Below are 12,694 nucleotides of genomic sequence, written 5' to 3'. Positions count from 1 at the left end.
TAGCAAGTTTAAAATAGTTGTGTATAAAAAAAAAACTTAACTCATCCCATAAACTATAAGGAAGGTTTATTTAAAATTGTGTCGAATTTTGTAAGTTTAAATCACGAGACTTACCTATAGTAGTTGTATTTATTCAATTTATATAAATAGGTACTATGAAACGATCTTGCTAGCAGATTCTATCCACTGAAACTGTATAACGCCTTAAATTATTGAATAACAACTCGAAGGATAGCGGTATTGTTGAACGTTAAACCACGACCGCTTCCAGTTATAAGTAATTTAATTTCGATTAAGGGAGACAATTCGCGCGTCAAGTGCGTCGAGGTGCAAGACCGTTAAGTGGTGGAAAAGGGATGGGATAGGCGATTGTCGTTTTTCCCATTTTCCGTACTTTGCGAACTGAACACATCAGTACCCCGGCGTCAGTCGTAGCTGGCGGTTGTCTCCGTGCCGGTCTATCTCGTGCTCGCGAGTGAATTCGTAATACGATGAGTGGTGTATTTTATTCGAAGTGTGATTTGTGAGTGTTGAAAGTGGTTCGTGTATCGGCTGGAGGTTCGCTGCTACGCCACGCTAAAATGTGAGTTTTATTTTAAACGAGGGTAGGCTTTACGAGTATAAAATTAATTGATTTGTTAATGTTAGTGACAATACCTTATTTATGGTTAGTCAGAAATTACCATTTACTACCTACATGCTCATTGTATTAAGGTTTAGGTGCCGTAATTGAATTTATGCGTAGATATACACATCTGAACAAAAAACTACGAGTAGGTACCTATCAATGATTGCATCTATATTTCGTTAATTTTATTACTAAAATACATAGGTAGGTAATTGATGCTTTTTACGTTAGGTCTCTTAAAAAATATTTTTAATTTAAAAGGCAATGAGTTCTTAGTTCTGAGATTCTGCGTATAATGTATTATTACCTACACACCTATTCGTGAACAAGATTTTCTAGGAAATCTTCCAGTACGTCTTAACATAGCTCGTACTTATGAATAAGTTTTAATACTTCTGACTACCTACAGTCTGAACTAGATATCACGTATATAGGTACACCGACTCTTAAACTTCAGTAGATCTAGTTTTCATATCGTTTAACGTAAATCGACCGACAAGTTCTGAATTGTAACTTGTGTGTAATGTACCAAAACTTTTTGCTATAACGTAAAAGGAACCATCTATTTTCGTTGGGTAATCTTTTGCTTATTGCTTAAATGGTTACTAAATTAGGGGATTATGAGTGGATTATGTAGGGGTTATAGGTAGAAGAATATTAGAGATGGTACTTGAAACCCTCGAACTCATTGGTGCCATTTAATTTAAGCAAGCAAAAGGTTTTTATACATATATAATATAATATTTAATCATAATAATTCAAAGCAGGACACATTCATTATACACTCATCAAATTTTGCTGATTTTTGGATCTCATGTCTTCTTTTATGGTGAAATTTTGTAAGATTTGGTCCCTCTCCCCCGCCCTCCAATTTTTATACTGATAAGAACCTATGACATTTTCACCAGGAAAAGTCTTTGTCTGAGCTTGGACATGGCAAAACTATGGGTTTCTAGTGGACAACGGAGCCTTAAAAACACCTAACTTGGGTACATGTAAATTAAGGGTCAATATTTATTCGCTCTAATTCTATAGTTTAGTGTCGTTTGATAGGAGTGTAACAAAATTTGGGTCTTTAAATAAACATAATCAACTGAAGACTAAGATGAAGAAATAGCTCATTTGCGAATTTGTTTTTATTAAATATAATAGTTTCACTGGAAATAAAAGAAATGAATCTTCAAAAAAAGTACCTTTGTACTACTAGTATACAACGTGGAAACTCCCGAGTATATATGACACCGTAAGATTGTGAACCCGTTAGTTTATAATCTAACGTAGGTTAGGTTAGATTATAATCTCCCTACCGTTAGTTTATAATGTAACTAGCGAGATTATAATATGACGAGTGTTTACAATTTTACGGTGACATATATAAACCTAAAACATCTTTAAATACTTATTTACAGTGACTATGACCAACGTTAAAATAGATAGGTACGTATTGCGAAACTTAGCCTGTATGGAAGGTAATTCGTATGAATTTGCGTAAATGCATTGGTGACATTTAATTTGTAGTGACAAGTTAAAGCCTGATAACGGGGTGCAAGCATGGCTGCAAAGCCGGTTTAATTTTATCGGTCGCGTGAATCGCGCAAGCCTATATACCGGCCGGTATCACCGACTTTATTGTGTCGAAGTTTGTCACACGGGCTGTACTTATTCAGAAATAAATATTGTATACCTATACCAATACTTAGCTTCTGTCCGCGACTTCGTCTGCGTGGGATATGATGACAATGATGAAAATGATTGATAAAAACCTATCCTATGTCCTTCCCCGGGTTACAATCTCCATACCATTCATCTAAATCGGTTTCACTGAAGAGGTAATACCTACATAGTACATACAGACACGTGCTTACGTTTTGATATCTTCTTCAAATGAACATTTAATTAATGTAGGTAAATATTTTGGGGTAGTGTTTTTCTTCAACGTGAACTAGTGTTCGAGATATGTATATTAGCACAGATTTATTAAAAATTAGCGTGTTTGTCCTAGATGATATTCTTTTAAGGGAATAGGCATTATTATACTAGGTAAAGGTAGGTACGTAGGTAAGTTAACTAACTAAGACAACATAATAAAATAACAGGTTGTGATGATTTATTGCAGAGTTTTATGATCGTCTGCGGTCTCCGATATTAGCCTAGCTTGAATATTGCAATGTCTATATTATTACTATGTTATGCAAAAAATCTGTTCAATCGGACATCAAGGAGACGGAAAACTCAGGGTACGAGTATGCATGCATTTGTAGAATAAGTCCAATGTCAGGGTAATGAACTTGCGACCAAAGACTTTCTTTACAGGAGTGCTCTTGTAGAAAATGCTAGCTATTGTTCTTTATCCTTGGCCTGTGACCTGTTTTGCGAAGCTACAAGATTAGCTACAACATTGACCAAAGAATAATAGATTTTGTGCTGCCGATTTAGATTCGTAAATTTACATCTTGTAGCTTCGTAGGCCACTGGTAACTATAGTCGTAGGTATAGCTTGCACTAAAAAATAATAACAAGGGGATATATTAGTAAAAAGTATACATAAACTATATTATAGAATAAATTTTAGGCCAAGCCTCTTATTATTAATATAAAAGTGGGCCGTGACCCCTAGCCTATATTATATAAAAAATAAATGTATATTACCTATTACCTACTGTAAGTATGTACAGCAATATTAAAACCGGCTGCCATAATTGATTACATCCGCACGCGGCTACAATGTGCACGCCAGTAATTAATACTCTACGCACGAAGAAATATCTAAAAAGGCAATTTTGTGCAATAGATTTATAAAATTCAAGGGCCGAAGTTGAGACATGATATATGATCTTAGCTCTCCTTACCTAACACAAAAACAGTCGTGTTTTTGATTAATTATAATTTACCATTCTAAACAATAGAAAACTCCGGTCACATTTGTTTTCGTACCTACATCTGTTATTTGTGTCTCAATCGTGAAAGTAATTGCAGACACTTAAATAATATGACAGTGAATCAAAATAGGCTATGGGCATTAAACGTTCAATGTGCAGTGTTTAATTATCTGACAACGTCGGGCAGCCATACAATAACTGTCGTTTCATTGCAGGCTGTAGGCTAGACATCAAACTGCTTCAGAATTTGATTTAAATAATAAGAAGCCAGATACATTTTATAAATAAAAGACAAACCGCTCTGACCCTTCCATTAACTCACATAATAGTTTTTTTTAAAGAGAGGTACTAAAAATGATCAGTCGGAGGCTGCACCAACAAGAGTATTACTACTTGTCTTACCTACTCAATTTACGTATTTATACATTTTATAATACAAATTGGATAAATCGGACTTGACATTTTGTGCGTAGATTATTCAATCTACGCACAAAATGTCAAGTCAGATATTCATCAATGACACTGCTTGCGCTACAATAAAAACCTCTTAAATATGTGTTCTGACCTCTTGTCGGGCATTCAAATACGGCAAGGTATAGAAGAAGAAGCATATGTTTGACACGTAGGTATCAATGGCATCTTAAGACAATTAAATTCGCTATAAAACTAACGTGCACGCAAAGACGAATACTAAAAGAAACCAAGGGATCCCTATAATTAAACTGTGACCTCATTACAAGTGTCCCCGCCTGCAGCAGTGGGCGCGTAATAAGGAGTTATCAAAACCATTAAAGGCCCTTGTACACAATGGGCCATCGCCGGCCAGTCCAAGGGATGCAGCCATGCGGTAGAATGAGATAGCAATATCACTTGCTAGTTGCTACCTCTAACGCATAAATGCGTCCCCCAGAATGGCCCACGCTGGCCCATTGTGTACAGGGGCCTTTATAGGTATATTTTCGGTAAGTCATTCCGCATTCCCAGACACAATATGTCGTCATCATGTCTGTTACACGCAAAATGGCAATAGCAAATGAAAATTAAATTAAATTATTTCGATAAATAACAAAGTCGTTTTAAATTAGTGATTAGACTGGACATGCGCCATAATACGCAATATCTGGGAGACCGAGCTCTGCTCGAAAAACACATAAAAACTCAAAAATGCGCGTTTTCCCAGAGATAAAACCTAGCTTGATTGATTTTTAACCCCCGAAAACCCCCGATAGCAAATTTCATCGAAATCGTTAGAGCCGTTCGCGAGATCCCCGAAATATATATACATATAAATATATAAATAAATAAGTAAATACCTATATAAGAATTGCTCGTTTAAAGGTATTACAAGAATTGGTCGTTTAAAGGTATTAGATAATACACATTACATCGGAAGTCTAAATAACAAGCATGTAAGGTAAAGGGCCCCTGTTTCGGCAGGTTAAGGCTCTTGAGAGTTTGTATATTACTAAGCATTTTTTTTAAATATTACTAAACATATCAATACCTTGAAAGCTTTTGAGTAAGTTATATTAGTTCTTTGTTAATAATTTAATGTATGAACTATAGGGTTTTAGTTGAAACTTATTTTTATATGAATTTTTTCGTGAACCTCTTATTTGGCTCCCATTTCGTGATACAAATTTAGCTCAGCTCCTAAGTTCGTGAATTCGTGTCCCCTGTTTCGGAATAAAATTTTCTTAGAGTAATTGGTGATAATTTGCTGATAATCATTTTAATTATTTAACGGTCTTACCTACTTACGAGTAATTGTAAGGTCAAATTAATAATAATATAAAAAAAATGTTAAATATTGAGAGCTAGCTTAAAGTTTTTTGTACTCGTCGTCTTTAATAGTTGAATTAAGACTTCGTAAACCATATGGATACTTTATTACTTGATTAAAAGCCGAACTATATAAATAAAAAATAAAAATAAAAAATAAAAAAAATAAATAAAAAAAATAAAAAAAAAATAAAAAAAAATACAGAAAAAAAATTAACTATCTTATACGTTAAATATACTTGGTCAACCAGATCTTGACAGTAGAAAAAGGCGGCAAATTTGAAAAATGTAGGCGCGAAGGGATATCGTCCCATAGAAAATTTGAATTTCGCGCCTTTTTTTACTGACAAGATTTGGTTGACCAGCTATATAAACATACACAAAAATAAATCAAATAAATTGAATTATAAATAAAATTGTGCTAGTAGTTAATATGAGAATATACGTGGAATATACCTTAAAAATTTAAACTCGGGTCACATTCAAACTTGTTTTATGAGAATTCTAGTGAAAAAAACATATACCGAATTTCGCTCATACGAAACTTCATGAAATACATTAATTGTTGTCTAATTTATTTTTTTAATTATCTTCGTTGTTCTATTTAAAAACAAGCACTCAAAATGTATCTAGAAAATCCTTGATTCGTTAGTGGCACGAAATAGGAGACACACGAAAAATAAAATGACCGCTATTTCGTGAGTCGATTTATTGCAATTTTAAGGTATTTCTATGCATATATTCAATATTTTTTCTTATCAAATCAATTACTAAGGAACCCACAGAAACACTCCCAAAAACTTTTATTCGAATGGGTTTAGCTTTTCCTTCCTATAAGCTTAACAAGTGAGAGCGCGCACCTTACGCCTAAAAAAAGTGCACGCATACAACACAGCTGTTCGCGGCCGTCTGACAGTTTCGACCGTCGTATTACTCTCAGTTTAATCACTAAAATATTGGTTATCATTTTATTGAAGAGATTAAATAATACAGATTTTTTTCATATGTATAATTTAAATAAACAATACTTGAATTCCTTATTATTTGCGCCAGAAACAAAACTAACGAAATAACGTACTAACACGAACTTGGGGCCCTTTACCTTATTTGACAGAAACCTCTGTGCTTCGTATTAGCTCCATAACCCCTTGATCGATCCTGCTCGCTCGTGTAAGAACTTAAAAAATATGTTGCCCTCAACAACACGTTTGCCTAATTTTATTTAAACTAGAACGAATTTACCAAACTTATTGCATAAGAAACAATCCTCTAATTGTTCAGTAAATAAATATCGAAATGCCGGGAACTGCCCCTAGCTAGACGTGTGTTCAAGTTGAATGTAAAAACTTCGCTTCGCTTCGCTCGCTCGTTCTATTAAAATCTTTGGCAAATAATACCGCACATCAAATAATTGTGACGTCCCACGGGTAAAGGTACCTTATGGCGGTTGGCGTCTACGCTATTATTAACTCCAATACAATTGCGGTGCTATGCGACGTAAGCGCCAAGTGCCATAAGGTACCTTTTCCCGTGGAACGTCACAATTGTATTAGTTCACAAATAATATGACGTTATAAACGTGAGACCGTAAATTACTCTAAGCCAATGATTCTGTAAATTGTATAAAGTAGCACAACTATAGATATTTGTGCAACTAATGAACGTCTAAATATACCTACAACATTTTGTCTCGTAGATACTCGTGTCTTGGCAAGAAACACAAGACATTCATTCTCATGCATGTCCTTTGTTAGAAGTGTATTGGACAGTCAAGAAAAAAAAAGCGGCCAAGTGCGAGTCGGACTCGCCCATGAAGGGTTCCGTATTTAGGCGATTTGACGTATAAAAAAAAAACTACTTACTAGATCTCGTTCAAACCAATTTTCGGTGGAAGTTTACATGATAATGTACATCATATATTTTTTTTAGTTTTATCATTCTCTTATTTTAGAAGTTACAGGGGGGGGGGGACACACATTTTACCACTTTGGAAGTGTCTCTCGCGCAAACTATTCAGTTTAGAAAAAAAATGATATTAGAAACCTCAATATCATTTTTGAAGACCTATCCATAGATACCCCACACGTATGGGTTTGATGAAATAAAAAATTTTGAGTTTCAGTTCGAAGTATGGGGAACCCCAAAAATTTATTGTTTTTTTTCTATTTTTGTGTGAAAATCTTAATGCGGTTCACAGAATACATTTACTTACCAAGTTTCAACAGTATAGTTCTTATAGTTTTGGAGAAAAGTGGCTGTGACTTACGGACGGACAGACAGACGGACAGACAGACAGACAGACAGACATGACGAATCTATAAGGGTTCCGTTTTTTGCCATTTGGCTACGGAACCCTAAAAATCAACGAAAAAAAAGTTATGATTATAATATGCTGAAATGTAAATTTGGAGATTATTTGAAATTAATTATTATGTCACTTAATTTTTTTTAATCAAAAAGAAGGTAAGTTCCTAAAATCTAAAAACCTTCTGGGGTCCATAGTACCCAACTAACCTGACCCTACCACTCTACGTACAACTTACTCTACCACGAGAACCAATTAACCGCCCGACCCGATTGATTCTAACGAGCAATGATGACGGTTCATTCATAAATTTTGAATCATAATATATTACCGAGATACAATTTCAATCGAAAATCGAATACCAAGCATACTGGTATTGCGAATATATGGCGATCTACATAGTTAAACCGCTAACGATTCCTGATTTCAATTTGTAATTTACACGTGTAATAATAGGTACAAATAAAAAAAAATTGCTTTCGGTGTTCAACACGCCAACGAGGACCTACTCTATTGTTGGCATTAAATACGTCAAATACAGCATCAACAAGTGGGTGTTGTTATAGTGATTGGAAAACCAAATTAATTTCCGATAATTAACGATTATCCAGAACCAGGATACCAGAGACCGGACCTATAGCTGTTTGCCGAGTTAATTTACATTGGGGCATAACCTATGTAGAACACAAGTTCCCATTTCGGTCGCCATTCATCTTGTTTACCCCTATTGCTGCACAATGAATGGCGAGAATTACACTGCAGTTGTATCAGAAGCGCGCATACGAACCTTGAATGCGCAATATCGTGACACTCAATTCGATATCTCTTATTTGCTGTTTAATAAAATATTTTTCTGACTTGGCGGTAGTACAATGCTTGTTTTTCTATTGAGTTATAATGTTGTATTAGAAGAGTGACGGCAATGTAGGTTGTGTTATTGTTTCGAGTCCACTAATCGAAATGCGTAGCTGGTATTTTAATGGCGTTCTATTATTATGAGCAAGGTCTTGTTTATGTTATGATGCAGACAGTCGAGTACGTTGCATTAGTACCGTCGGTCGCATTGCAGCCTGTAACTAACTACGTCTCATTAATTTGCATTATAAAAGTTAATGCAGTTAAAAAAAAATGGTTAAGTATTACAACTTTCTTCTCTGGTTTGGCATTCGCAGCGAGTAACTAGCGATACTTATGTCCCACTGTAAACATTATTTATGTACAATTCAGATGAAGTTTCAAAAATAAATTTACTGAACTATTTGTGCATGTCTGTAAACATGTATGAGTATTGGAATAATAGGTACTTATTATATTGAAATTTGATCTAGATCGTTTAGATCGTTTACTTTCGTTATTGGAATTAAAATAAATATTTTAATGAGTTATAAATAGCAGGTATATTTTTAGAAACTACGTATTCATGAGTAGGTTAGGTAAGTCTCGCAAGATTAATTTAGTGGAAAGCCATCTCATTTAAAATTAAAATTAATTCATTGTTCTTCACTCCTCACCTACTAAATCATGTATGTTTGTATGTACAAGCACAAACATAAACAGACTAACGGTGGGGCTGTAGGTATATACCAGTAGAAGGAGCATTTATAACTAATTTAGATAGACTTTAAAATAGGTACTATTTATGTTACATTATTTAAAGTAACTTTTTATAGTTTTGTATCAACTTTTTTCTACTCCCGTACTTTTATTTGTCATTTAAAGGGTCGTGCACACACCTTTAAAACCCTACCTTATAGTTGTCAAGACAATTCTTTAGTCTATTCCCAAAAAAGAATTTGTGCATACACGCAGTATCTTTTTGGCGATTTTACGATACTTCGTGTAATGACCACTTAAAAAATATTGAATGAAATATAGTGTTGCCAACCTTATTTTAAATGTCATCTCTGACAAATAAGTGAATCATAGACATGTTTTTTTTTTAATTTCATTTATTCATTCGTTCTTTTCCCGCCCGTACCCTCCATTTTTGCTACTTCTTGAATTAAAAATATTTGTTAAATTTACAATATTATTTCAAAGTAAGTGATTGGTCGTAGAAAAAGTATTGTATGCAAGGTTGTTTAACTGAGTCAAAAAATACTCGTGGCGTCTTTATTAACAATTTTCGGCTTCGCCTCAAATTGTTACTCACGCCCACTACTTAACCTATATTTATAAATCTAAAGCCGATTTCAGTATCTTCGGCCTATTTGCACGAAATCTTTAACGGGAATCTTCATCGTAAAATTAGGACCTTTTAAGAGACAACCTACCCTACAGCAAAACTTTTTTAATTCGTGCCGCGACATTTTCTGCGGCGAGTTGTGAAATGAATGATGGAATAAAGAAGTTTTGGGGTTACTTAATTATTTTTAGTGGCAAGTTTAATTACCCTCAAACGATTTGTCCAAGTAGCCTCCAACGTTGATTATCGTGAGCTTTTTATTCAGATTTACAAGATAATCTGAAAGTATGATTTTATGAAAATGTTGTCGAGCGTTGGTTTTGAGAATAAAAGCTTTACTATGGCTTTAACATTACTGTATTGATACTAAATCGAAACTAAATTAATTTTGTAATAAGCAGACACGTCTGCAAACGATACGAGCGAACCGAGACTTTTCGGTAGCTCAGTTGGCAGAGCGATGGGCTGGTATCTCAGTCGTGAGTTCGTGTATCGCCCGAGATAGTGAGTTTTTCCACTTTTCCTTTATGTCTAAGCAAAATCGAAATCAAACTTTATGGTGGTCCTTTTGATGCAATACCGAGGTAGTCGTAGTTAATTTTAACACATTTATTGCCACCCAGCCAAACAAGACATCCGCGCCAGGCCACAAACATTTCGTCATATAAAGCTGTAGTACCACGATCCCGACTATCGGGTCGTCCGGCCTGGGAACGAAATCATAAAATACCCGATAGTCGGGTTTTCGGCACTGAATGTGTTAATGTAAATTTATCTAAGGTTTAAATCTTTGCGTTGACTAGCTCACTAGTAACAGTAGTAACCCGACACGTTATTTTGATTATGGCTAATCGAGTGCACTCATGAGATTACTAATTCCTATCATACTGTCCTTAGCCCCGAGGCCTATGAGACACCCATTACCGAAACTTGCTAACTATAATCTATTACGCTAATTAAGATAACTTGCTGGACCCTTCTTGCTTATTTAAGCAGTGAGTTAATCAACATAATTGCAACAGTTAAGATAACATGTATGTGATAAGTATCATCAGAATCTAGTAATTAAAGAAGACTTATAGATCTCATACAACGAACGCCGCGACAATTGTCAATGTTGTAATACTCGGATCTAATTTATTTATTTATTCTTCCTATCTACTAGATATATAATAACGTAGCTAGATTGTACAGATATCATCAAAACTAGTAGTGGATGAGACTATAAGTGAAACACTCTACCGTTCTCTAATAGTTATAGGAAAAATAAATAATGTCTATATGTAAAACAATTAGAGTGACTGCTTTTAAACGGGAATTGTGGATATAATATTTTATATTTGTAAAACTATTACAGGGTGGTAGTTATTTTGAGCACGCTGTATTATCAGCTACTATATAAGTACATATACCCTGATTACTAAAGTCTTTTTTTATTTAAAGTCTTTTTTTTTTAAATAGACTATACATACATAATATGGGTAAAACAAATAGATATAGATACTTAGGTGCAGAGCGTGCGTGCATGGAAGAAGAGGAAACAGCAAAACATATTCTCCTAAACTGAAAACAGGTAGAAGTATACAGGAACGTGATCAAATGCCTAGGGACTCCGTGCACACTAAAAGAGGCAGTTAGCAACGTAAAGACACTGCTAGGTTGGCTAGTGGACGAGCTAGGGAGGCTAGAAAAGCGCTACCTCGACTCGTTTTCACGCAAAATAGGCACAATGGTTGTCGAATTGCGGAAAATGCCCAGAAAAACTAACTAAATCCTGATTGTAAACAAGCCTCATCGCTTTCCGTAAAATTTACTTCCGCGTCAAGTCTGGCCAGATGGCAAACATGATAAGGGGCTATTCATAAATTACGTCATTTCAAATTAGGGGGGGGGGGGTCTGGACATCGGATGATGGTAGCATGACGTAGGAGGAAACGGGGTCATTCGAAGCATGACTTTTGGATGATTTTAGAGGGGGGGGGGGTCAAAAATCGTCAAAAATAGATGACGTAATTTATGGACAGCCCCTAATAGATATATAGAAGCATTCGTGTATATGAGTACACATCCTGTGTCATCTAATTGCATCAAGGCAGTCAGCCAACCGGCAAAATACGTGATTCATGTTGAACTAGTCATTCATGCGTCCACAAAATAACCTACTAGATAAAGCAATTGAAATGAAGTGAAAATGGCGATTTGTTAACTATGGGACTTAAAACTAAAACGAGAACATAAGCTTGCAGCGCTGAATTTTCCAAAATAATTTTAGTTTGTACTCTTTTCACGCCAATTAGTGTATCAAAAATTACGAATAAAGGTGTTTCGTTTGTATTTTACGCTTACGCGTCATAAAACAGGCCAGAAACCTAGATAACAATAAACCTCCAAACAAAGTTCCGTCAAATACCACAACAACAGTAAATGAAGCTGCCCGTTTACTATGTACAGTTTTATGTCAAGTCACAGGACCAGAATTTTCTCCTCCTCCAGAATCCTTTCAGTCCTTTCCCAATCCGATAAAGAAAATAAGAAGGCAACATTATTTAACGTCACTAATGATAGCCAAACTAATGAAAACACAAATCTCCACTCAGTATAATGCTATGTACGGATATTTGCGGATCAGGACGGGAGGGATCTATTATAAAAAATTTAATAACCTTAGCAATTTGGCTTGCGTTATGGAAAGCATAATATAAGCAGACAAAAGCAGTTTTAAATATTTATTATACAGTCCATTTATTTTATTGTCCTGCACATAAAAAAGTACAATAGGTGGACTCAATGCCTTAGGCATTCTGTTTCTTAATAATTTATTAAAGTTATTTAGGATTTCACTAAGATTTAAGATTTATACTTTACCGACTGATGGACGGACGAACGGACACGGTCATGATAAGATGTGTAGGTAC

General features: G+C 34.9%; 1 protein-coding gene across 4 annotated transcripts in view; it reads left to right on the top strand.

Moving 5' to 3' along the window:
• The first annotated feature begins 265 nt into the window (after window positions 1-265).
• LOC134655682 (uncharacterized) overlaps window positions 266-12,694 on the top strand; it is a 500,300-nt gene continuing 487,871 nt past the window's right edge. For 3 of the 4 annotated variants that reach the window (XM_063511128.1, XM_063511127.1, XM_063511126.1), the window contains exon 1: window positions 266-583. In XM_063511128.1, coding sequence (XP_063367198.1) covers window positions 582-583 — 2 coding nt within the window. In that variant the 5' untranslated portion in view covers window positions 266-581. The remainder of the gene's footprint in view (window positions 584-12,694) is intronic. The other variant, XM_063511129.1, reaches the window with a different exon arrangement.

This window comes from Cydia amplana, chromosome 17 (genome assembly GCF_948474715.1).
Source record: "Cydia amplana chromosome 17, ilCydAmpl1.1, whole genome shotgun sequence".
NCBI classification, from domain to species: domain Eukaryota; kingdom Metazoa; phylum Arthropoda; class Insecta; order Lepidoptera; family Tortricidae; genus Cydia; species Cydia amplana.
This window is presented reverse-complemented; position numbering and strand designations above follow the sequence as displayed.